The sequence below is a fragment of the Typopeltis vanoorti genome, chromosome 1 (assembly GCF_054136105.1).
Source record: "Typopeltis vanoorti isolate ZY-2024b chromosome 1, IOZ_Tvanoo_1.0, whole genome shotgun sequence".
Lineage (NCBI taxonomy): Eukaryota > Metazoa > Arthropoda > Arachnida > Uropygi > Thelyphonidae > Typopeltis > Typopeltis vanoorti.
Genome location: NC_143549.1, coordinates 25,179,461 through 25,203,594, shown reverse-complemented (window position 1 = coordinate 25,203,594; position 24,134 = coordinate 25,179,461). Strand labels below are relative to the sequence as shown.

The following is a 24,134-nucleotide window of genomic DNA, read 5'->3' as shown; positions in this document are numbered from 1 at the left end:
GAGAGAGGCCTTTCCTCCAATGCTTGACTTTTGCTGGCATAGGTGGCAGGAGGACACATAAGACTCAACATTCTCTCTCATGCCTTTCCAGATGTACCTGTCTCTCACTCTTATCCATGTTCTATTGAACCCTTGATGACCCACTAAGTCCGAGTAATGAAATGTGTGGAGCACCCAAGGAATCATGGCCTTCGGAACTAGGATTTTATCCTTCCATCTCCCTGTAACGTCTTGTTTTGACAACAGAAGACTGTCCTTGTCTACATGCAAGGTGTTAAAGCATGATTGTTCCTCAGAGGGTTTCTCTCCCTTCAATACCTTCTGATATACCTCCCCCACAGTGAGTCCCTTCTCTGTGCCACTATTTTTCCCAGACTTCAAGATGGGGGGGGGGGGTTCTCTTCTAACTCATTGGCTCTATGTATGGAATTGACAATTTCTTCTTCTGGATTGGTGCCCTCCTCTTGTTCAAGGTCCAAAGACCTGGACAAATAATCCGCTACTACAATTATCTCCTAGGGATATAATTTACCTCGAATTCCTGCATTTCCAGAGTCCAACGAATAATTCTCTGGTTCTTATCTTTCATGGATGAGAGGAATGACAGAGGCTTATGATCTGACCGTAGGATGATCTGTTGCCCCAGCAACATATAAGAGCGTAGACAATGGCCAATGCTTCCTTTTCTATTACATAGTAGTTTTTTTCTGAGGAGGAGAGCTTCCTGCTAATGAAGGCAATGGGCCTAACCCCCCCCCCCTTTCCTTTTGTTCCACTACTGAGGCAATGATGTCATTTGAGGCATCAGCCGAGAGGAAAAAGGTTTGTCCAAGTTTTGGGTAAGTGAGGACCGGTGATCTGGTCAAAGCTAAGTTTAGGGATTGGTAGGCATACTGTTGTTCCTCCCCCACATGAATTTCACCCCCTTTTTGGTCAGCCTCACGATGGGCTCCATTATTTTTGAACACTCAGGAATGAATTTTCTGTAGAAATTAATCATTCCTAACTATCTCCGAACTTGCCTAAGAGTGGTGGGGATTCTGGCTTTCAGTATGGCAGTCATGTTATCCTGAGTGGGGATTATCCCAGCCTCACTTACAATGTGTCCCAAATACCCAACTTCCTTCAAAAAAAAAAACTGACACTTGGAGTACTTCAGGAAGAGTTGGGCTTTGCTCAATCTATTCAAAACGCCCAGTAGAATCTCCTTATTGCCTTTTTAAATCAGACAAGTAGATCAACAGGTCGTCCTGGAAGCATATGACTCCTTTCCCCAACATGTCTGAAAGGATGGAGTTCATCAGAAAGTGAAAGCTCATGGCTGAATTTCTGACTCCTTGAGGAAGTCGACAAAGTTGGTACTTTTGCCATCTTGTGGTGAAAGCAAAGTACTTCCTGCCCTCCTTCCTAAGGGGGATCTGAAAGTAGCCTGAGTTCAGGTCCAACTTTGAGAAGTATTTTGCTCCTTCCAGACATCAACAATACTTCGATTTTGCACAAAGGAAAGTCAATGGGTCTGGTGACTCTGTTTACCTCTCGCAAGTCCAACACAAACCTCAAGCTACCATTAGGCTTCTCTACTAGAATGAAGGGACTATTCTACTAGGAGTTAGATTTTTCGATAATACCAGCCTTCTCATAGTCCTGCAACAACTTCTGTAGCTTATCCAAGTGCTTAAGGGGGGGGGGGGGGGTTGATATTGCTTAACGTCTCACCAATCGAGGTGAGATTTTTCCTCCGTGGACACTCACATAGCTCGAATGATAGATAGCAATCTATTTAAGTAACTTGTCACACTCTCCCCTTCACCTTGTACACGGGAAATTCTGATGTGATATGAATAGCATGCTCAACTCTGTTAGTGCAGGTCAAGGAGCCAACCTATTCTGTGAACACATTGGGATAACGTTGGAATATCAATTGAAAAACTTCTCGATCTCTGTTCTTTCTTGCTCTGACTTTGATAAGCTAATGGCATTGTGCACCATTTTCCTTCCCCATTCAGTCGAGTCTCCTAACAAATTTTCCACTTCAATTTCTAATGCCTCACTCACTCACATTCCTTTCACTTCCTGCTCTAAACTTAGGTCGGAACCTTTTTCCACAAAGGGATACTGTTTCGCTAGCAAAGTCACACATGAAAGGATGCCTCTCCAAGCAGTCGAGACCCAATATGACTTGGTCACTTGTATCTGCGAGTTCAGGGAGGACCAGCATCTCATGGGAGAGACTCACTGGGAAACACGGTATGGAAAGCCTCACATTTACTTTCATCATCGAGAGGAGTTCAACCCTGGCAATTCCTGTAATCTTGATGGGCTTATGCAATTTAATAAGGCCATCAGGGGAAATATCATTGAGTTTCTTGACTAGTGTCATAAGAATTACAGATATATGGGCCCCAGTGTCAAGTAGGAAGTTGCATAGGATCTCTTCAACACTACAATGGACAAAGGCATTCGTCCTCTTATCTCTGCAACTGCCACATTTTGCATTCTGCAGGTATCAAAATTATGTGAATTGGGCCTGCAGACTGACTCATCAGAGAGCGCAGCAAAAGCCCCCTTGGGTCCACTTGAATCTAATTTTTCTTCATGTTCCTTGCCGAGTTGGACACCTTGTACAGAGGAGTTTGTTCCCACAAAGCGATTAGTAGAATCCATAGGCTCCTGTCCTGTTGTATGTTCTCTATCTGATGATGGGTTTTGCCCCCTTTCCTTCTTGCACCCTTGATGATCTGATGTCTCTATTTTTTTTTTCCATAGAGGTGTGACTGTATCCGAGTGGTCTCTGATACAGTCACACCTTTTTGCTTTTTTCAGAGTCAGAATTGCTCTCGCATCCTGAGTGGAGTGTTTGTGTACCAGACCCTTCCAGAAATAATTGTCTCAGAGAAGTAGCATGAACAATCTCTTCTAATACTCTTTCCATCTCCTTAGTTAATCTATAACATCCATCTAAGCTTTTCGCTTGTTTCTTATATATTACCTCCCGCAACCCATTACATAACCCTGATCTAAATTGCTGAAAAGCTATCCAATCGAGGTGAGATTTTTCCTCCGTGGACCCTCTCATAGCTCGAGTGATAGATAGCAATCTATTTAAGTAACTTGTCACACTCTCCCCTTCACCTTGCACACACCTGTAAAGTGTCCAGAAGGTTTGGAAGGAACTTTCTGCACAGGAGAACTCAGAAATCAGTACTTCTTTAAATTTTAAGTATTATAGTTTCCTTCAGGATAGGGGATGAATATAGGAAGTTCTTTGCCTTCCCTACAAGTTTACTACGCAGCAGGATGAGGAGCTGAAAGTCAGTCCACCTGCACACCTTCTGCAATTCTTCGACGTAGTCAAAGAAAGCCAAAATGTTGTCGGTTTCCTCCACAGCAAATTGTGGGAAGACTTGCTGTGGGTTGATGGTCTGATGGTCAGAAAGAATTTGCAATCATCCATCCCAGAACTTGATGGATGAGCCATACTTGTATATAAGTTCACACTATAATTTTCCTTCTTACAGAATTTCTGTTATCAAAACTCCTTGTACCTAAATTGCCTGATTTTAACCCAAAACCTACTCACGTTGATTTACCACACTCTTTGGTAATTGAGTAAATCAAAACCTGTCGGCTGTGCCATTGTTAAATTTCCCCCTCTTTTTTTTTTTTTATCTTAACTTAAATTCTTACTTTGTGCGTGTGTTTGTTGTGTTTATAATTTGTTATTAGTAAAACTTACGATTATTATCTTTACTGAATATCCCTATTACTTGATAATTTCTCACACTTGTTTTCACCCTTTTCGCTCTGTGACCACAACTTAAATTGCTCGTGTATGCAAAACTTGGTAGACAAGAAATTGCCCATGGCTAGAGCCAAATTTCCTTGATACAAATCTGGAATTAACTCCATGTCAGAATATGGAAAAATTTGTTTGTTAAAGCTGCGCCATCCAAATTCTTAGACAGGAGAATCTTCCTTGTCAGGGAGTTAACACTCAGAATGACACACTATTCGATAATCAAGCAATTAAATTTCCCAATTACAAAAAAATTTTGTATATCTATACTCTTACTGCAGTCGTAGCCATCCCCACAATTTAACTAGCACTGGTTCTATTTTTATGAGTGGTGCATTGAGTTCATAGATCAGGCAATCTGTTAGATAAGAACAACAAAGGTTTATCATTACTCTAATATGATGTATAAATATTAAGAGCACGTAACAAAACTGAATCTCTCCTACAAAATTTAAAATTATTAACCAGACATAACCTTAATACTCCTAGTCATAAACAATACGAGACAATATCTATTACCAGTTAAATTTCTGGCTTGATCCTATTCAACTAACATTCTTGTACAAGCATTTATCTTATTCTGGATTCAAGAACTATCAGGCTATAACAAACTTTAGCAATTCAATACCACGCTGTACATGAATTCTTACTCAGAGCTAAGACAATCTACCAGTTGATTAGATACTAAAGTCCTGGTTCAGTTTTGTAAGTCCAATCACTGAGCATATCCACACAAATTTGCACACTAACTGGTTCTTGCATACAAAGGGATTGAAAAGTTTCTACATTACCGAGCATCAGGATCTCTCTTGCCTTTTCTCTCGATCTCCCCAAAACATTCACACAGCTTGTTACCCTCTCTTACGGTCAGTTCTCTTCAGGAAGGACAAACTAGTGATTACGATCATGAATCACCCTTTCTGATGTGGGCGAAGCTGCTATGCCAGGTTCAGTCCACGTGGTTATGCATATTGATCAGTTTGCGCTGGCTTTTCCACTATACCGATGATTATGCCTGCACTGGATCACTATCTGGCCACATGGCTGCCACTGGACATCGTTCTTTTCGGCCGCTGTCACGCAAATTCTCCGGGAATGACTGGAACAGGAATCCCAAACGAATCCCGAGTTGTCGTCGCCAAGCTCTATATATCCTTGCTGAGCTGTTCTCCCTCTTACATCACTCTTTTCTGGCTGGCGCCTAAAATTCTTGCACTCGGTGTCGTTCTCCACGCGCGCAACTTGGACCTTGCATACATGACTGCCTGGGGTCATTTCTTTAAGCCGATTACCTCGCTGTATACTTAGATCTAACTTTCTCATGTTAATGTGACTTTCACTAAATTCCAACCCTTATCGGTTTTACAAGGACACTTAACAATATAATACATAGGAGAATTTATAATTAAATGATTATTTCGATACTTCTGTCAACAATTTCACTTATACCTATATACAAGCATTTTCTCCGGGAATTTTTTTGTACCTGTTAAATCTGAATGAAATATTTTACATATAATAAACCTTTCAAGATTTAACACTATATTGGGCTGTTTCTATATTGGGTTCTTTTAATTAATATTCCAGTATACATTGTAAATTCCTTAAATAATTTAATAATTTTATGATCATTGTAGTTTTTAAAGGGATAACTATTTTGCTTGTATAACAGGTGAAAAATTTTCCTATAAAGCACATGATTTTGCATGTTGTTGACCAATTCGTTCATTGCCTTATTTCTTTCTCTCCTTCAACATGAACTGACTCTTCTTGGCAGTCTGCCAACGAGAGCTCTCGCTTATGTGGTCATATTATAGTAAGGTTGCTTCTTTGATAATTTCCAATTCTTGTTTTAGAGATGCTTCAGCAGAACAAATCTTGTGTGCTCTGGATACTAGAGATTTTATGATGCCATATTTTTGAGATTGATGGTGAGCAGATATATTATAGACATAATGATCTGAAAAAGTTGTTTTCCAGTAGACAAAGTGGAAATGGAATCATCTTGTTCATGTTGGATGTGCATATATGAAGAAAGGAAATACCTTTTGATGATTCTTTTTCTGTGTGAACTTGATGCAAGGATGTAGGGTGTTATTTTTTTTAGAAATAAGTAAAGTTCTTGTTCTGTGTGACTCCAGACAGCAAAGACGTCAACAACATATCAAAGCCAAATTATTGGTGTAGGATCAACAGCATATATTTTATCTTCTAATTGTTCAAGAAAAAAGTTGGCTAAGTTAGGTGATAAGGGTGAGCTCATTGCTGTTCCTTCCTCTTGTTTATATATTTTCTCTTTCCATGTGAAATAACCTGAAGTGATTGCAAATTTGAATAATTCAACAATATCAGATGGTAATTTTTGGGTTAACAATTCTATTGTCTCTTTATGAGGGTTATTAGAGAAGAGAGAGACTGGTTACAAAACTCCTTTCCTTGTATGTATATTGATCTCCGAGCTTCGATCCATAGAGGTAGACATCTACTAATGTGTCAATTGTTTTGCCTATATTAATTGACTCGTATAAACACCGAAGTTTTAGTAATATATGATGATACATCTGGTTTGTCTATGTATCCCAAGTTTAAGTGATCATGAAGACTTCACAGTTAGGTGCCACCAATCTCATAAGAAACATGCCTTTTTTATACAGCCATACCCCAATGTAACTGATAGAAGTGTAAACATAGGTCTCCTAGTTTCTTTGTAATATTACGCTATTATTTATTTTTCTTTATGCTCTTTACTTACTTTACTCTTTACCTAAATTACTACTGGTTACCTAACTTCTAATACCTTGGGAACCTTCGAAAATTTATTTAATGTTACAACTGTGCCACCAAGCTATGAGTATTAAATATAATTAAGATTACCAGCAGTATCTCTCTAGATCTACCTCAGGCTTTATTGACAGTCATGGCTACTCTTATTTAACTGTGCACACAGGTTCGCAATTATTTAGAAACAGTGCATTGGAATAAGGATCAGTGAATACACATTCTTTAGAATAATAAACATATTTATTAAACTAATATGCATTACATACATACATAACTAATGGCAAAAACATGTTAAAAAAGAGAATCATGATGTCATTATATATTAACAGAATTGAAGAATTTAAAATATTTTAAGTTAAAACTTTGAAGGAAAACACAGATCTAATCCAAGAAGTTGGAAAATTAAAATAAGAGTTAAAAGTCTTAATATGTTATAATAAGGAAAAGAAACATATATATCATTATAAATTCAGATCTAAGTTCATAATCCAGGTCACAGCTTCAGGAGCTGCTTGTAAAAAGTCATTCCAGTCATTCTGATAAGCATGGAAGATGCATTTTGTTACAATATGTTACATAATCTGTCGTGGAGCACCACAGTCACATTCTGGATATGTTTGTCTGTTTCATTTATAGAGAGTATCTCCACATAGGCCATGATTTGTCCGAATTCTATTTAGTACTGTCCATGTTTTGCGAGGTAGATCTGATCCTGTGATGATTTGATCACCTTTAAAGATGTTATGCAAATTTTCTTTCGTATTTTCCTTCCATGTTTCTTCCCACTTTGATAAAGGATTAAAATTATTTAGCACTAGTTCTTCTGCTGCTCGTAGTGATGGATGGCGAGATTTCAATCTATTGACGCTAAGAGTTGGGAGATCCTGATGAATAGGTAGGTTCGGATTACTAATTTTTTGGAATTCACGGACTAAAGAATTCAATCTACGTAGTTCTGTAGGAATAATGCCTGCTAAAAGAGGTAACCAATATGTTGGGTTACCTCTTTTAGATCTAATAGAGCCTGTAATTAATCTTAAGGTATTGTTCAATTGAGAATTGATAATCCTTGCGCGAGGGCTATTTAGCCACACAGGAGCACAATATTCAGCACTTGAGAATACCGAAACAAGGGCTGTTGTCCGAAGAGTAGAGGCTCTAGAACCCCGGTCACAGAGTCTCTGTAGGATATTATTATGTGTCCTTAGTTTATATGCCAAGTTTGAAAGATGTTGCCGGAAAGTGAGAGAACAGTCAAGTGTGACTCCTAAGTACTTAGGGAATGTATTATATGGACGTATAGTGTTGTTCAATTCAATTTTTTGTTTCACATTTGCCAAGTTATTATTTAGATGAAAACAAGATATTACCCTCCTATTTAAACAGACTCTCCATCTTTTAAAATATTCATCCAGAATAGTTAAGTCAGCTTTTAGAATTTCTTCTGAACGACTTATGCATTTATGCTGTTTAGTTATTGCTATATCGTCGGCACAACAAAATTTCCTTGACGTAGTGATGGGAAGATCAGATATATACAGATTGAATAATAATGGAGATAAAACAGATCCCTGTGGCAGTCCATTATTTAACTTCCTTTCACTAAGTTTTATTACCTATAGTCACTATAAATCTTCTATCTCTTAGCATATTGTTAATAATATGGACTATTATTTTACATGGGATAATTTTATATAATTTATATAGAAGGCCTTGTCTCCAAACGGTGTCAAAGGCTGTTGACAAATCAATAAATGCTGCTGATGTTTTTAAACCTTTTTGAAAACCAGCTTCTATGTGAGTTACCAAAGAGAGAACCTGGTCACAACACCCACGATTTGGTCTGAAGCCAGCTTGTTCTATTGGGACATTTTAAAAAATTCTGGAGCTTATTCTATTATAAGTCTTTCAAAGAGTTTATAACAACAACTGAAGAGAGTAATAGGTTGGTAACTTTCCGGTTTATGATTAGGCTTACCAGGTTTCAAAAATTGAAAGTGCTTTTGCTTTTTTAAAAATAGTGGGAAGTTTACCAGCTGTAAGAATGTCAGTATAGAACTTTGTTAACCATAATCTTGCATTTCTTCCAAGATTAATCAAAAATTCTGGATGAATGTTATCAAAACCAGGAGCCATACCAGGCTTTAATTCCTTTAGGGTTGCTTCAACTTCTTGCTGCATAAAAGGGTGTGCAAAATTTGAAATTATAGGTGAAGACTTGCTAAATTCTTTTAATTTTCTCTTTATAATATCTTATGCGCTTCGCAACCATATGCCTGGGGAAGGAGTGTCCTAGGTTCGATTCCTGTTGGTGACGTGAGGAGCTGAAGGATCTTCCTCAGCCATAGCCAAGTTAGCCAGTCTTGGGCGTGGACAGCAGGGTTTTATCCCAGTTTATTCTGGGGTTTTTCATCCCGCAATGCAGGCAAACTGGCCTTGAGAACTCAACACTACAGGCCATAGGATACACCAGGGCTGACCACCTTATCCTGTAAACGGAGTGAGGTCCGTGATCAATGGACCCTCAACACCGCAAGGTAAAAGAGGGTATAAGGAAGATGAGATATGCTTTTTATTGATTGGGATACGTGATATATTAACAATATGTATAGCTAGTTGATCTGGGGTGATTCTTGGTTGTTCTTTAATCAAAAGGAGAACTACCGCCTAGTTTCCTAAGAAAGCTCCAAGCTTTACGGCTGGAATGAGTAAAGTCTATACCTTCAACTGTATTTACCCATTTTTTCTAGGAGTTCATCTGCTGTTTTTGGGTCATTGTTTATCTGATATTCATTATAAAGTAATTCACATTCTTCGCTCCAACCATGTATATAGTTAAGTCTAATACCTCTAGGAATACTTTTCTTGGCAGCAAGCAAGACTAACCTATAAATCGATGAAACTTACTACTTATTGGAGATATCCAGCGAATACATTTGTCAAGTTCATTTGCATATTTATTCCAGTCAGCCCTTTTAAAATTCCAGCGTGGGATAGCCTTTGATCTTACAAATGGAATAGAAATGCCAATGTCAATTAATACCGGTCTATGTTGACTATGAGGAAAGTCATATAATACAGTTTCATAAATGAATTGGCTCTTCAGAAGATTAAAAGCTAAGAATTATAGTCTCATGCAATATACACTCATTAAAATACACAGCAATACTATCATACACCAATCTATAATCTCATTCATTCTGCTGCTAAGAATTATAATATCTCATACATTGTACATACATAATAAACATGCAGCAATACTATCATACAAGAATCTATGTTCTCATCCTAAAACTAATTTGTTCAAGCTATATACATATATTTCAATCAACAAGTTTCTCATATTTGAATTATCTCAACCATTCTTTAGTCTCTTAATCCGGGATAAATTATCACAATTTAACATTATATATGTCCCGCCGAATATATATATACTTCAAACAACAAGTATAAAATACCTAAATTATACCAATTTTTCTCTAGCCTCTTAGTCCGGAACATATGACCACACATTAACTTTGTAAATGTTCTGCAGAATATCAGTCAATCTTCTGAAATGTTAAACATACATATAAAGATTGTACTCACAGTTCTTCTCTTGACACATATATCTGAACTGGCTTTCATCTCTTATCTGGTTCCACTGACTTCTTTTCCGTCCTGGGCCTCAAGATTCGTACGGGCTTCTTTTTCTTTAGCTCCGTCACATCATGGAAGATTTTCGAGGATTAGAGCATATCTCACCGATACTGCTTTTCCATCCTGGGCTTTAACATTCATGTGGGCTTCTTTCCTTCAGCGCCATCGCATCGTGAAGAATTCTCGGGACTTGATGCATCTTACAGTTCGACTTCTCCTTAGAGATTCCCCTACTTCTCTCCGGTCGTCCAACAGAACTGTGATGCTGGATTCCAAGACGCTACAAAAGGAGACTGTGTTTCCTTCTGCCTCTGCATACCACCATTTTATTGCTGCATACTGCCTCCGCCTACTACATACTGGATCTGCTGTCTCCGGATACCTGGATAAAAAGCCCCTCTGCAGACCGGCATACTGCCTCTGCCTACTATATACTGGAGCTGCTGCCTCTGGATACCTCGATAAAAAGCCCCATGGATACTTCTGGGTTCTTTCTTATACTTCCTCTTGCGGTCCCTGGATTAAGGGCTGAGAACCCCTCACATTCCCACGCAAAAGGAAGATGTGAACTTCAGAGTTGTTGATTACTTCTGTTTCCGCCAGAATACAAAAACAATCTTATTCACTACACGTTGGAGATCCTTAGTTGTTCGTCGCCTGTTGTTGCACTGTCCAAGACATGCATTAGGTTAAGCTTCGAACAATTGAAGGCACTTTACATTTCACAAACAAAGCTTTCTTTGAAACTGGAACCACTTAAAATGACAAGCAGCTTTCTAAGGCATTGCCCTTGAGATACACAGGTTAAAATTCCTACCTTTTCAATACATACTTGCATGGTTACAGTTAATATAAACCATACATACAAAATTCCACAATCAGCGTTAAATTACAGTATCCTTCTATGTAGACTATTTGTGACCTCTGTAAAAGTCAATGCAAAGTTAAGAAAAAAAATCCTACTGCATCGAATTTTACAGAAGCACGTGGAGTAAATTGTGTTGTGCAAGTTCTCTTGAAGCTTATTCCTCACTTAACCAAGTTTCACTGATGCCAACAACCTTTGGAGAGAGAGAGAGAGACTGAGTCAATCAATGCCACAAACATATTCCCTTTATTCCTAACATTCCTAGCATTTGTATACAGAAAAACCAGTGTATTGCCAGTATTCTTATAGTCAATTATTACTCCCCTCATACTCCACCTGGCTCTGTGATAATAGTGCAACCCCCTCCATTTCTCAAGCCACTATCCCCACATGAGGCCATCTCTACAACATTCACCTGTGCAATTCTAGTTCCAAGGTAACAAGCTCCCTATCTTTCTTTGGACATATTTCTGCTGCATTATAACTAATATCAACCTGAAATATAAGATTTCAGGTTATATTCATCCTACCTTTCAGGTCATTTGTCCCAACCATTACATCATCTCCTTCACACTTTCAACCCCTCTTTGCTGTCATTGCCATACTCTCTATTGTTCCAACAGGCAAGCACGCCTCGGGCACTCTACTCTGCACACCCCAAAGCATCGAATCTCCATACATGACACTCCGAACAGATTCGTTCATCCTTCTCTAAGTGGCATCCCCGATGGCTTCCAATCTCTCTTCCGCTTTTCCTCTCTATCTCTTACTTCCACACTTTCTCATCTTTCTCCTTTTTTACAATGGATAGGCTGTCAATCCCATCATAACTTCCAACCTGGAGAACCAGGAGGTCATGGTCTGATTCCTATTCTTTGACCTACCTGGCATGGAATATCCATCAGTAAATATGTTACTACAGGCATAGCTCTCTGGGTCACTGGTATGTGCAATCCTTCCACAAGACAAGGTGGAGATACCAATAGGCAGCACTGTTGTCTTATTCCATTAAAAAAAAAGTGTGTACACACACATACACATGCCCAAAGTCTGTGAGGCCTCTTATTATCATGCAGATCATCCAATGGAAACGCTGCCACTACTCCCTCCAAATCCATCTTCAGGTTGGCAATGCTTGGATGTCATTTTTTGCAGGCTACTCTCTATCAAGCTCTTACCACAATTTGAAGGCCAATGGATTCAAATGGGGACTTCCAGATGGCCAATCAGTTGGTGATATATGGTCAGGCACATTCACCTCCAACCACTGTTGTGTGATCCTCACCTTGTGTGCAGGGCTGTCCTGTTGGAAGGTCCACTACCTACTGTGAAACAAAGTGTTGTTCAGGGGCTGTACCAGAGGTTCCAGCACAGTGTCTTGTTAATACACTCTGGCAGAAATGCAACTTGGATAGCCCCCCCCCCCCCCAATACATCATTCCCACCAAACCAGCACTGATGTGGAGTGATGACCTCTGAATCCGAGTGCTATGCAACAATCTTGGGGGCATATACGATTGTTTTGGTGGTCAAATGACTTTTCAATGTGAAAATCTCATCTATGAAGATATCTCTATCTGTTGTTTGCATACCACCAGAGAAGTCTTTGATTTTATCACCCTCTGCTGCATATGTTATAGAATGATGATAGGCTCTCACTGCCAGGTCATCAGTCAGTACATGTGACACCATTCTTTGTGAAACATTCATCTTTTGTGACATCTCTTTCTGCATTCTCACAGGATTACATGCCTTCATAGCCATCACAAGCTGTTGCATTTTGATTCAGCATGGTTGACCTGTTCTTTAGTAGTCAGATATATCTTCTGTATCATTATAACAGTTAATAGTTCGATACACAAACATCCTACTGATACTGAGTGATTTTAGCGTGCTGAAAATAACAGTGCCATTACATATAAACGATTCTCGTAATCTTCCCACTGCATGTTAACTCATACAACTAGACAACTCTCTCTACTGATAAACATGGGAATGTTGGTTGTGCACAGGAATACTAATAAAACTGGACTTGCACAATTATGTGTGAGCATGTTGGGGATGTGCAGAAGTTGTAAGAGTATTTACGTCAAGATTTGTATATATATATATATAAATATATATATATAAATCTTATATATACAGTATATATATATATATACTGTATATAAAAATAAATATATAAAATATGTAATTATATACATATAAAAATACATATCAGCCATTGGTCAATCATTACTCTACTAGCCTGCCCTCTGGTAAAAAAAAAAATACATCAAAGCTACAGTCCTGTTTTACATGGCCAGAGATCATCATATTAACCTTTAATTATACATCATTAGTGGTGGCCTAATCAGTCTTTAAAATAAGAGCAGAGGAATGTTATCCTCTGCTCTTTTTTAACATCATTAAATATTAAAAAAGAATTTATGTTTAGTGATGTAATACAGGATTGTAGCTTTGATATAGTTTTCATTTCCCCTACTAGAGATCAGATTAGTACAGTAATAGTAAATCAAATTTGTGATACTTTGGCATGTCATTCTGTTTGAACTGTAATAAAAGTTGTTTCTCTCTTTCTGTGTGTGCTCTTCAGATGATGACCTTAATATAAAGGTTAAAACATCAGGAAATTAAAGTTTCTACTCTTAGCACAGTATTAGTCTATAATTTTACCATAGTGGATGCTGGTCGCTATATAACATTGGAAGAAAGAATGCTGCGAGCATTCCTTCTACTGAACCAAAATCTATGTTGGGAGTGGGGAGGGGAAGAAAGGGGATAGAATCAGCATTATCAAGATACACATTGAACAATTAAGAGAATTTCCACAGTTAGGTTGTATATTAAATTAAATAGGAGAACATGTACTTATTAGGATTGTTCTGAATGAAAAAAGTTTTTACAATCTCCCATAATGGGATTTGATTGCAAATTTTTTCAAATAGTACATGAAAATGGATACTTGAAACATTTTATACAAAGCAATAAGTTAGTCAGAATGACAAAGTAAACAGCTCTGCTCTCCAGCCTTCAAAGTTTGAATCATATCGTGATATGCATGTGAAGGTTATGTGATGGATGGCATTTATTGCCTAATGTTCACCACTCTGCTTACTGGGGATGTGACATGGCTTGAAAAGTAAAATGTTTGGTCTGTAAAGCAAGTTTCCAGATTATCTAAATCTTATTGCTCTCCCCTTTAATTCCTCCTATATGAAGGGTGTTAAATTGTTATTAGTGAAAACTTTTTTTTGTTGGTAGGAAATGTCATTAAAAAAGAAGTGTTTTGTTGTATTAATTTATTTTCTAATAATTCCTTACTACTCATCTTTTTCAAGCTACTAATTTAAATCATTCAAAGAACACATTCCTAAAAATAAAAAGGAAGGGATAAAAAAACTTACCTTCCTTGTTTATTTAAGTCATCATTGACTGCTTTCACATTAAGGCAAGTTCTGGGACAGGCTAAATCATGATTATCTCCACACAAATGATAAGCTTCAGGCCAATTCAAAGCTGCCTACTAAAATCAATGAGGCATGTAATGGTGCAAAATACCCATTCACAGTAAATTAAAAATTCATTCTCAAGCAATTATAATCAAAACTGAGTGAACGAATGAAAAATCCCCATAGCTCTTTAACTCAGATGCTTATATAATGATATAGTCTGCATGCACGTGTATGTGTAATAAGCAAATTTGTAAGTTTAAAGCATTCTTTAAACAAATTTACCAAAATTCACAAATTGATAAATGAAAAATATTTCATTGTCTTTATATTATTGTTAACTAATTTTATAAAATAGCTTCTTGTCTATATAAACTAAATTGACCTTAATGAGTCTCACAGGTGTGTAGCTATATGTTCATGTTAGCAGTCATCTATGTACATTACTACTTGAAATATTTAATGATTAATTTAACATTGTAGCAACTGGTAAGAGTATCAAAGTTCCAAAAATCATTATAGGTCAATCTGACAAATCAAATTAAATACTGACTCATACTAACTCGCAGTCCTGTGAGTCATAGTCACAGACTATGACCTTTCAAATATGTTAACTTAGACAATGTACATTAAAAACAAAATTACATTCAGTGATTCACTACTCTGACTGACTGCTTAGAGTAGCATTAGTTGTTTGCATATCCTGTCAAACAGTAAAAAGTCAGTGGATTTGAATATTTCATGTGATTTAATATTTGATAAAAAAAAAGAAATTTTTTTTTTTTTTTTTTTTTTTGTAGTTATGGATAAAATAAAAATTCACTGCAGTATTATTTTAAACATACTAGTGGGCAATGCAGATGTGTATGTAAGTAGTGCTAAAAATGATGATGATGATACAGCTGCTACAACTGAAATTATTGTAAAATCGTGTATACAAGGAAATTTATGCAAAACACCTTTGTTGTGACGTTTCTTATCCTTTGTCTTTGCTATCCGTTTTTATTTTAACTATCCTCTCGACTCTGTCATTTATGTTACTGCCCTTTTCTTATCTTGTTTGCTATTATTTTACTTAATTAGTTATTTACCTTTTATCTACCCTTTCTTAACTAATCCTGTATTCTATCTTTCTTAAATTCAAAACTCGTCTAACACTGTACCTTACATATACACATTTATCCCTTATAATTTAAAATTTTAACTCTACAATCAAATATTCTCTCTTTCAGTGCTTTGCAGTCCTATTGGCCTCTCTATGTCCTAAACAAACAATCTGAAGAAGTATACCCTATAAGTATTAACACATTTATATTTATGCTGCATCAGCTAATACCTAGGTAGAAACGATTCTTGTTCAGGGTGACCCCTTTAGAGAGTTAATGATTATTTGATCAAGCATAAATGCCCCCCCGCTTGTCCTTTTCTTTCTTACAGTCACGGCTTACTTATTGCATTAGTATTCATGGGTTCATCCCGCTTGGTTTGTTGTTATTTTTATGAGTGGTAGATTTGAATTCATATAACATAGGCAGATCAGGCAAGTACATGAATGAAACAATTTAATGAGCTTTAAGGTGATACACTATAATAAATTTCAAAACAGGATAATAAGGTTGCACTCAACTCAGATCAAAAGCTCTAATTAACTTGTACTTATCATACATACTAAATCTTAATAACCTTAAATACAATCATAAAGTAAAATTCATAGATTATCATTAAGCCATTCGGATACATGTGGCTATCAGTGAACAGATCAGCACAATTACACTTTTAGTTTAACATAATCTTGTATCTATTCGGCCTCTTGGGCAAACAATTCTTAACACTGTCTCGGACACGTATCTAGTTGTAGGCTACTCTTACAGTTCTTTAAGTTCAGTCCAATTTAAACGTTCACACAGGAATTTCACTCTCTTCTTACAACTGGAATTAATATTTCAAAAGTCTACATTACAATTTCTGTCCTTGAAATTCTTAAAACTTGTTCCCGCCTTGTCTAATCATCAAGGCCTTCAAATGTAGTCGCTTTGGAGGATATCTTCCGTAGATCTGTGCGAGTAGAATCTCCGAGGGAAACGTGGGAGGTGGCACGGTAACGTCGCCTTGAATGGACGGCTCAATTTAGTCCCTCCGTCGTACGACAACATCACAGCTATCCTAGAACACGGACATAGCTTGGCCCAATACGAACGCTACGACGGATGAACTAAGTGCCTTCCGCGACTGGCCAGGGACTTCCCTCCTACAACGAGCAGGACCACTCCGAGAGATCAGGAATCCAGGAAGAAAAAAGATCTCGAACCTTCATGCAAGACCTTTTTGTTTAATTTTCTCCTCTCGGTAAATCTAGATATTTGCGATACGCGCCAACTCGGTCACGTGTATCCACGTCAATCTCATTAGCTCCCTCTATTATTTTCTCACACGTGTGTCTGCCTCCTATTCCTGGAAGACGCTTAGGTTTCCCTTTCCAATACTTTCATAATGCTGGACGGTAAAAGTGACCCTTGAACCCTGACTCACAGGCTTTACTATTTCAGTGCAAGAGGCTGGTTTTTCAAATGGATTTTGCCAGCTTACATGGATTTCTATTATCAGGCCCACACTTAATACAGATTATATTTAAACACTTTATACAATTTTATACAATATACAATTTTATACAATTCCTTAAACTTTATCTTGACTTGTATTCACAAACAACTTATTTTTTCTATTGCCAACGTTCCATGTTCTCTGCCTGAGTAGAATTAATGTTGTGACCTGAATATTTTAATATAAACCTTTTTAATGCTTATTCAGGGCACAACACCTTATATACTGAGTTTACTGGTAAACAAGATTCCAATAAAAATACTTGTGATTTAATAGTTAAAAATTTTATGTTTAATGAATTGGAAGTAATAAATTGTGAATTACTGAATATTGTAACATACAAATGTTTTGTCAAAAGAATAAAGGAAAATAAGTGTAAAATAATTTGTGTCTAAAGAATCCTCTAGTCAACAATAATTCCAGACAGATTATCGTATTAAGTTATGACCTGGGGCAACTACCATCTCAAAGGTCAACATTGCATGGGGGTTTCCTGTCTTAATGCAACGACCGAAAAGGGTGGCGGGTGCAGAACATTGAAATACCCAGGGGACGATAGAGGGTTGCTGTGGCGAGCGGAGGTCGTCATTTGATCGTTCTTTTTTTTTTTTTTTTTTACAGAAGTTTCTCATCTCACTAGTCAGGCGTGCGGTGCTTGGAGTTCGAGTTCGTCCCGTTCATGGGTCGACAGGAAGTTACGAGGTCACGGAGAGGTCCGACATGAAGTTATGATGTACGCTATGGCAGCGGAGTTTTGCTAACATTGTGGGAGATGATAAGTAATCGCCATCGGAGACCTGCACTCTAGACAGAAAATGCTGAGAGAGCGACGCGACTGAGGTTGGCAGATTAAGAAGAAATTAGATGCCAAGATTCCAAGCCACCAAGTTCCTAATGTTCGCTGATGATAAGGAGGGATTTCACAAGCCCCAGAAAAGGTATCCGAGATCAGTGCTAAAGTCGAACAATAACCAAAGGAGATGATTTCTAGGATCATCCAGAGAAGTCTAGAACTAGAGAAAAAGATTGTGACGGTGTTTATTTAAGGTTTTTTTGTTAGAATTGATACCCGAGGACTTCAGCCCTAATGCTGATATTTGAAATTGTTCTGTTTTATGTGAGAGAAAGCCTAGTTTAAGTAAGTTTAAGGTAAAACATCATGTGTTTAATGTTGTAACTATAGCACATAAGCCTGAAATTAGTTATATGAGAATGATTTGAGTACATCTAAGTTATTGTTATAGACACGTGGTCCTTCTAGAATTAATTATGTTGAGGGACTAAATGTAAATGTAATTTTGAGTTGTCATTTGAAGCATAGAAGCTAAATTTACTTGGAACCTATATTTGACCTTTTGTATATGTCATTAGTGATGAATAAATTGTTTTCTTGTTTAAATAACTTACCTGATTCATATTTCCAATGCACTACTCATTAAACTCAAATTTGAGTGCCTTAAGGTAGATATTGCCATGCCTGTAGATCAGAAAGGTTCAGTTGCTAGATTTACATGTAATTAAGAGAGGAAGGTTCTCTGTGTTTTTTCTTCGGAGGGAGATTCACCTCCCATCCATGTATTTTGGAGGCACAGCTAGAAATCAAACAAATTTTCCAAAATTCTGTTTAGAATAAATACTGGTAGATCAGACAAAAGAGATTGGCTCCTGTCCGAGGTGATTTCTTTGTTCTGTGAGCCTTGCACATGCGAGCTTTAACATTTGCGGCCTTAGGATAAGAGTATAATCAAAGTTAAGGAGATTAATTGAATTGAGATAACATAGAATTTTACAAAGGTGCAGATGACAAGATTATTATATCTTACATGGAGTTGGCAGTCGTGGGCGGTTCATTCAATTAACGACATATTCATTACTGAATCTTAAAATCCTTAACACTCCTTGCATTAACAACATATTCTGGTAATGCATTCCATTCTCTCATTTATAGCCATAATGGCTGTAAAAATCTATTCTCATACTGTTCTTCATCACACTCTTACATAACTTCCAGGGATGGCCTCTGGTTCTCCCCCCCTTTCCAGACTAATCCTCTCTGGATTAGTCTGATAAAATCCTCACACTAACTTAAAAGTCTCTATCATACCACCTCTCTTCCTCCTATCCCCCAAACTCTGCAATCCACATCTCTTCATAGACAGCATTCCAAACTCCTGATATTGTCTTAGTCACTCGTCTCTGAACCCTTTCCAATGACCCCACATCAGATTGAAAACAAGGTGACCAGATCTGAGCACAATAGTCCAAGTGTGGTCTGACCAGTGCTTTATACAGTGGCACAACCACTTCCTTATCCCATATCAGAGTTCTCTGAGCATGCTGCTATGAGAAGTACTATGATGTGCAGTCTTTGCAACACTTGCAACATGCCCTCTCAACTTCAGTCTACTGTCAACCATTACTCTCAGATCCCGAATCGCATCCATTTCGTGCAGTACAGCACCATCAACATAGTACATGGCCTTATATTTTTGTAATTCAAAATGCAATACCTTGTGCTTATTAATATTAAAACTACAACCACACTCCTTTGTCCAAGCCTATTCAAATCTTCCAGAAGGGAATTAACATCAGCATAGCTACTTATAATTCTCTCAAACTCTGCATTATCAGCAGACAACTGAAGATCCCCATTGAGTCCACATGATATATCACTTACAAACAAATTAAACAGCAGGCAAAGAACTGAACCCTGGGTCACGCCACTGGTTACCCTCCTTTTCTGAGATACTGTTTCACCATACACAACTTGCTAGTATTGGTCAGAGAGCCAATCTCCGATCCATCTAACCAACATTCTCTGCAACTTGTATACCAACTTATCATGGTAATCTATCAAATACTTTTGTAAAGTCCAAGAATATCAGTGTATATGATTCTCCTTTATCTAACATGAAGTAAATTGCTAAAAAAAAGTCCCAGCCTTTTCAAATTCATGCTTACCATCATAAAAAATACTAATGTCCATCAAACCAGTCTGGTATTATATTCCTAACAATCTCTCCAACACCTTGACTACAACTGCAGTTATACAGACTGGTCTATGATTGGAAACTTCTGTCCTAGAACCATGCTCGTGGAGTGGTGTGGTGCTATTTTGCTTTCTTTCCATTCCTTGGAACCTTATCCAATGCAAGACTTTCATTAAATAATCAGATCAAGGACATAATTAACTGTTGTGCACATTCTTTAAAAATACATGGTGATATGTCATCTATTCCCACAACCTTATTAGCAACATTTGATACATCTCTGATTCTTTCACCTTAAATTCTCCTAATACTTGGTTTACTTCTAAATGTTACATGGCATCATTCACACTACTATAACATACACTGATGAACTGTTCATTGAATAATTCCACTATATCATTTGCTATGGTTACTTTGCTACCATAACTATCCACCAGTTTCAACCTTCAATAATTATTTTTTCTCTTACTTGCCACATAGCAGAATTCCCTTGATGTGATCAGCTAATCCCCTCTCATACTGAACCTTTTCCTTCTTTAACATGCTTGTCAAACTTCCTAGCCTACACTTTATATCCTTCATGAATATGATTACTAACAACTGTCTTGTATAACTGTTGTAACAACTGTCTGATTACTAACAATTTCTTTTCACACAGCTTGCTTGATTTCACTGTTCATCCATTTCACTCCTATTCTATTTACTCGCCTAAACCTTGGTATGCAGTTATAAATTTCTGGTAGATACTGCTTTCTTTAGCAAGTATTATATCTATTACAACAGAAGGTGTGCTTCAATAATGAAGGAAGAAGCAAAACTGAGCAATGCAAATCAATTATATGTAGCATATGGCACACAATTAGCAATAATTAAAGTTCTTTACACATAGAAATAAATTACAAGAAAATGGTGACAGCAAACAGGAAAAGACAGTCATTAAACTGTCAGATGACATCTGTTGATTCCGAGTTAGATTCTGTACAAAATGTGTTCAATTGAGTTCTTAGCTGGATAGCTAAGAATGTAGCATGGATGCTTAAATATATCATTCATTGATGTTTTACTGCAGAAAACACATATTTAGAGATAATAATTACTAACTAAATTTATTTAGCTAATAAATTATGTCATTATTTCACTTTGGTCACCCAGGAATCTTTATGGGCAACAAAGAAACATACTAAGCACCAACAGGAAATCAAACATAGACTAATAAGTATGAAAGGCAGTATCCTACAGCCCTAACTAGAGCCTCCGAACTCAGTTGGTATAGATGAAGCCCTTTGATCGAAAAGATCTGGGTTCGATTTGTGTCCACGTTGTGAGGAATCTTTATCTGGTCTCTTTCAATTAAAGGTGAGTTAACTGGTCTCATTCAGAGGGTTTTTTCGTCCCTCAGAACAGGCAAACCAGCCCATGAACACACACGAATCTACAGTCATAAAATACATACATAATCCCTCATTAGAAGGTCTCAATCAGTCTTAAGGGATGGATGAGGAATGGAGGGAATCCCATATGAATGAATAAATAAACAGTCCTAACTAGTCTAGTGCCCTCTATAGGTGTAGTGGTGGAATTTTGCTGAGGGTATCAGTATGATGGATTCCTAGATTTTTTGGTAATGTGAAGCAGCCAAATTTGTTGAGATTTTGAGAATGTTGCAAGACCTGTAGTGGATTTTAAAAATAGTCTGATTTATATCTGCTTCTCTCTCTCTCTCTCTCTCTATATATATATATATATAGTTTTCTGCATTGGATCTGGTAAACTGTGTAGCCAATGTGATCTACTCCAGAATGGTGGCTGTAGTGCTGATAACATCCAGCTGAGAACACAGTTGAACATTTTGTAAAGAATTTAACTCAAAATCAATTGGAATTTCTATGTCCCTCCAGATGGATTTCTGATTCTTCCAGTTTGTCCAAAATAAGTTAGTTTGCAGAAGCAAGAGATACTGTAGACACCACAATGATCTAGATGAGGAGAGGATCTTTTGGTGAGCAATAAGGGTAGCTAATTTTTGGTATAGCATGAAGGAGGTTGATATATTTTGCATTTTTTGATGTGATAGATGAACATTTCAGTGCAATAGGTTCATCTACAGACAGAATATTATGAGAATTTATTGAGAGGTTGCAAGCCAAGAATATCAAGCAAAGATACATAGTTTTCCATTTTGATGATGAAACAAATCCTCAGGTGTTAGCTGTGTTGGCCACATATCCCAGCCATGTGATAAAACAGAGAAGTTGTCACTGTAACATTAGTCACATTATAGGTTTGAGAGGGCAAGACAACACTCAAAGATCCAATTCACCATTGAAAAGGAAAATAAACTGTCTGCTCTCTTTCTTGACACTTTTGTCACCAAACTACCCAACAAATCCCTATCCTTCTCTGTTTACGGAACCATCTGCTCTGACTGCATTCAATAACAATGTAATCGATCACTTTTTTAGCCAATGAGTTTTCCCTTTGCAAAATCAAAGGGAAAACTCATCTGGGAAAGTTTGAGAAATGAACTAAAGTTCCTTCTCTCTAAATCTTCAGCGAACAGAATCAATTTCTTTTCAAACAAAATAACTTCCTCTAGCATTGAAAAAGCAGCATTTCCCTTGCCTTGTAATTTACAATTCAGTTGTGATGTAACGTCCACCATAAAGTACAATTTTTGCAACTACTGATCTTCTGTTAATTCTGGATATTGAACATCCTAGTTGTCGAGGGATAGTTTGATTTCATTTATGCAAGATGCAAAATGCTTTAACATGTCGCCTCTGGAAAGCCATCGAACCCTGTTGTACTGGAGAGAAGATCTGAATACTCACTCTCCATTTCATTTAGAAACTCTTTAAATTGTCGATGGTTAAGTCCCCTTGCTATAATGGTGTTGGTAATCTTAATTACCAATTTCTTCTGTAAATGTTTGTGCACAAAGTGCTTTCTGGTGGAGTATACAATGGAAAGTAATCACCTCGTGATTAATTTTTCCTTTTAAAATTGAAATAAAACCCTTCTTCGCTCCTGTCATACGTTTTGCATCATCGGTTGCAATTGACACAAAAAGCACCCTAAACAATATATTTTATTTAACACGTTATATAAATATATCATATAAAAAGAAAATAAAAAGAACTAATACATAATATACCAAAGTTAAAAAACTTTCTACATCTATCTCTCATCCTGAGATTTTATTTAATAAGGTCAAAGCACCTTGTGGCAACTTGTTTAGGTAAAATTCAAATAAGCTCTGCATCACTTCAACCTTCGTATTTCAGGTCTGGCTCCCACTGACAAGACCTCAAAAAGGTCGAAACTGGTGCGACTCTGGCTCTTATTTGAGAGTCTCTGCTTGGCGGTAGGTTTTGGCCTGTCTCTGAGTGGGGCCACCACTGAGATTATGAATCTGCTTGGTGGTGGTGGGGTGAGCCTGCCACTGAGTTGGGCGATCTTTTGGGATCGTCTTATTTTTAGAGCCCACTTCACCTATACAAAGGTGGAAACTGGTCTGGGTAGTGACCTCTGCCTTTAATGCATAGCATCATACATCTCTACAAGGGGATGTGCTTTGCATTAGGGTAAAAATACTAAGGAAAGTGATCGGAGCTTAAACCACCTTTACCACGAGTTGCCTCAGTCTTGCACTACATGTAGGCGCAAACTTGATATACTTGTCTGTTTGCTTACTTGGGAAATAGGATTAAAAACCAAGTTTATATAAAATTACTTGGTATCTTGAATACATAATATACCCAAGTTAAAAAACTTTCTACATATATATATATATATATTTAAAATAATTGCCTTTATAATAATAATAATAATTGCCAGGTAGCCTTTATCACCTTAATGCAGTTTCTGGATACACCCAGCCAAAAGAGAATACTAAGTTGCAGAAACAACAAAGCGATACGAACTCTGCTTTCACATTTTGCCATTGCCAACATTGCCTTGCCAAGCAGAGGGCGCCCGTGCGCTCACTTATTAGTCACTTTGTTGCT

The 24,134-nt window shown here is 37.2% G+C and overlaps 1 protein-coding gene across 3 annotated transcripts in view; it reads right to left on the bottom strand.

The window, feature by feature from the left end:
- Positions 1-24,134, bottom strand: part of LOC150109844 (tRNA (guanine(6)-N(2))-methyltransferase THUMP3-like) — a 149,690-nt gene that overhangs the window by 51,918 nt on the left and 73,638 nt on the right. For all 3 annotated transcript variants that reach the window (XM_090396940.1, XM_090396948.1, XM_090396956.1), the window contains one exon: positions 14,492-14,607. In XM_090396940.1, coding sequence (XP_090253066.1) covers positions 14,492-14,607 — 116 coding nt within the window. The remainder of the gene's footprint in view (positions 1-14,491; positions 14,608-24,134) is intronic.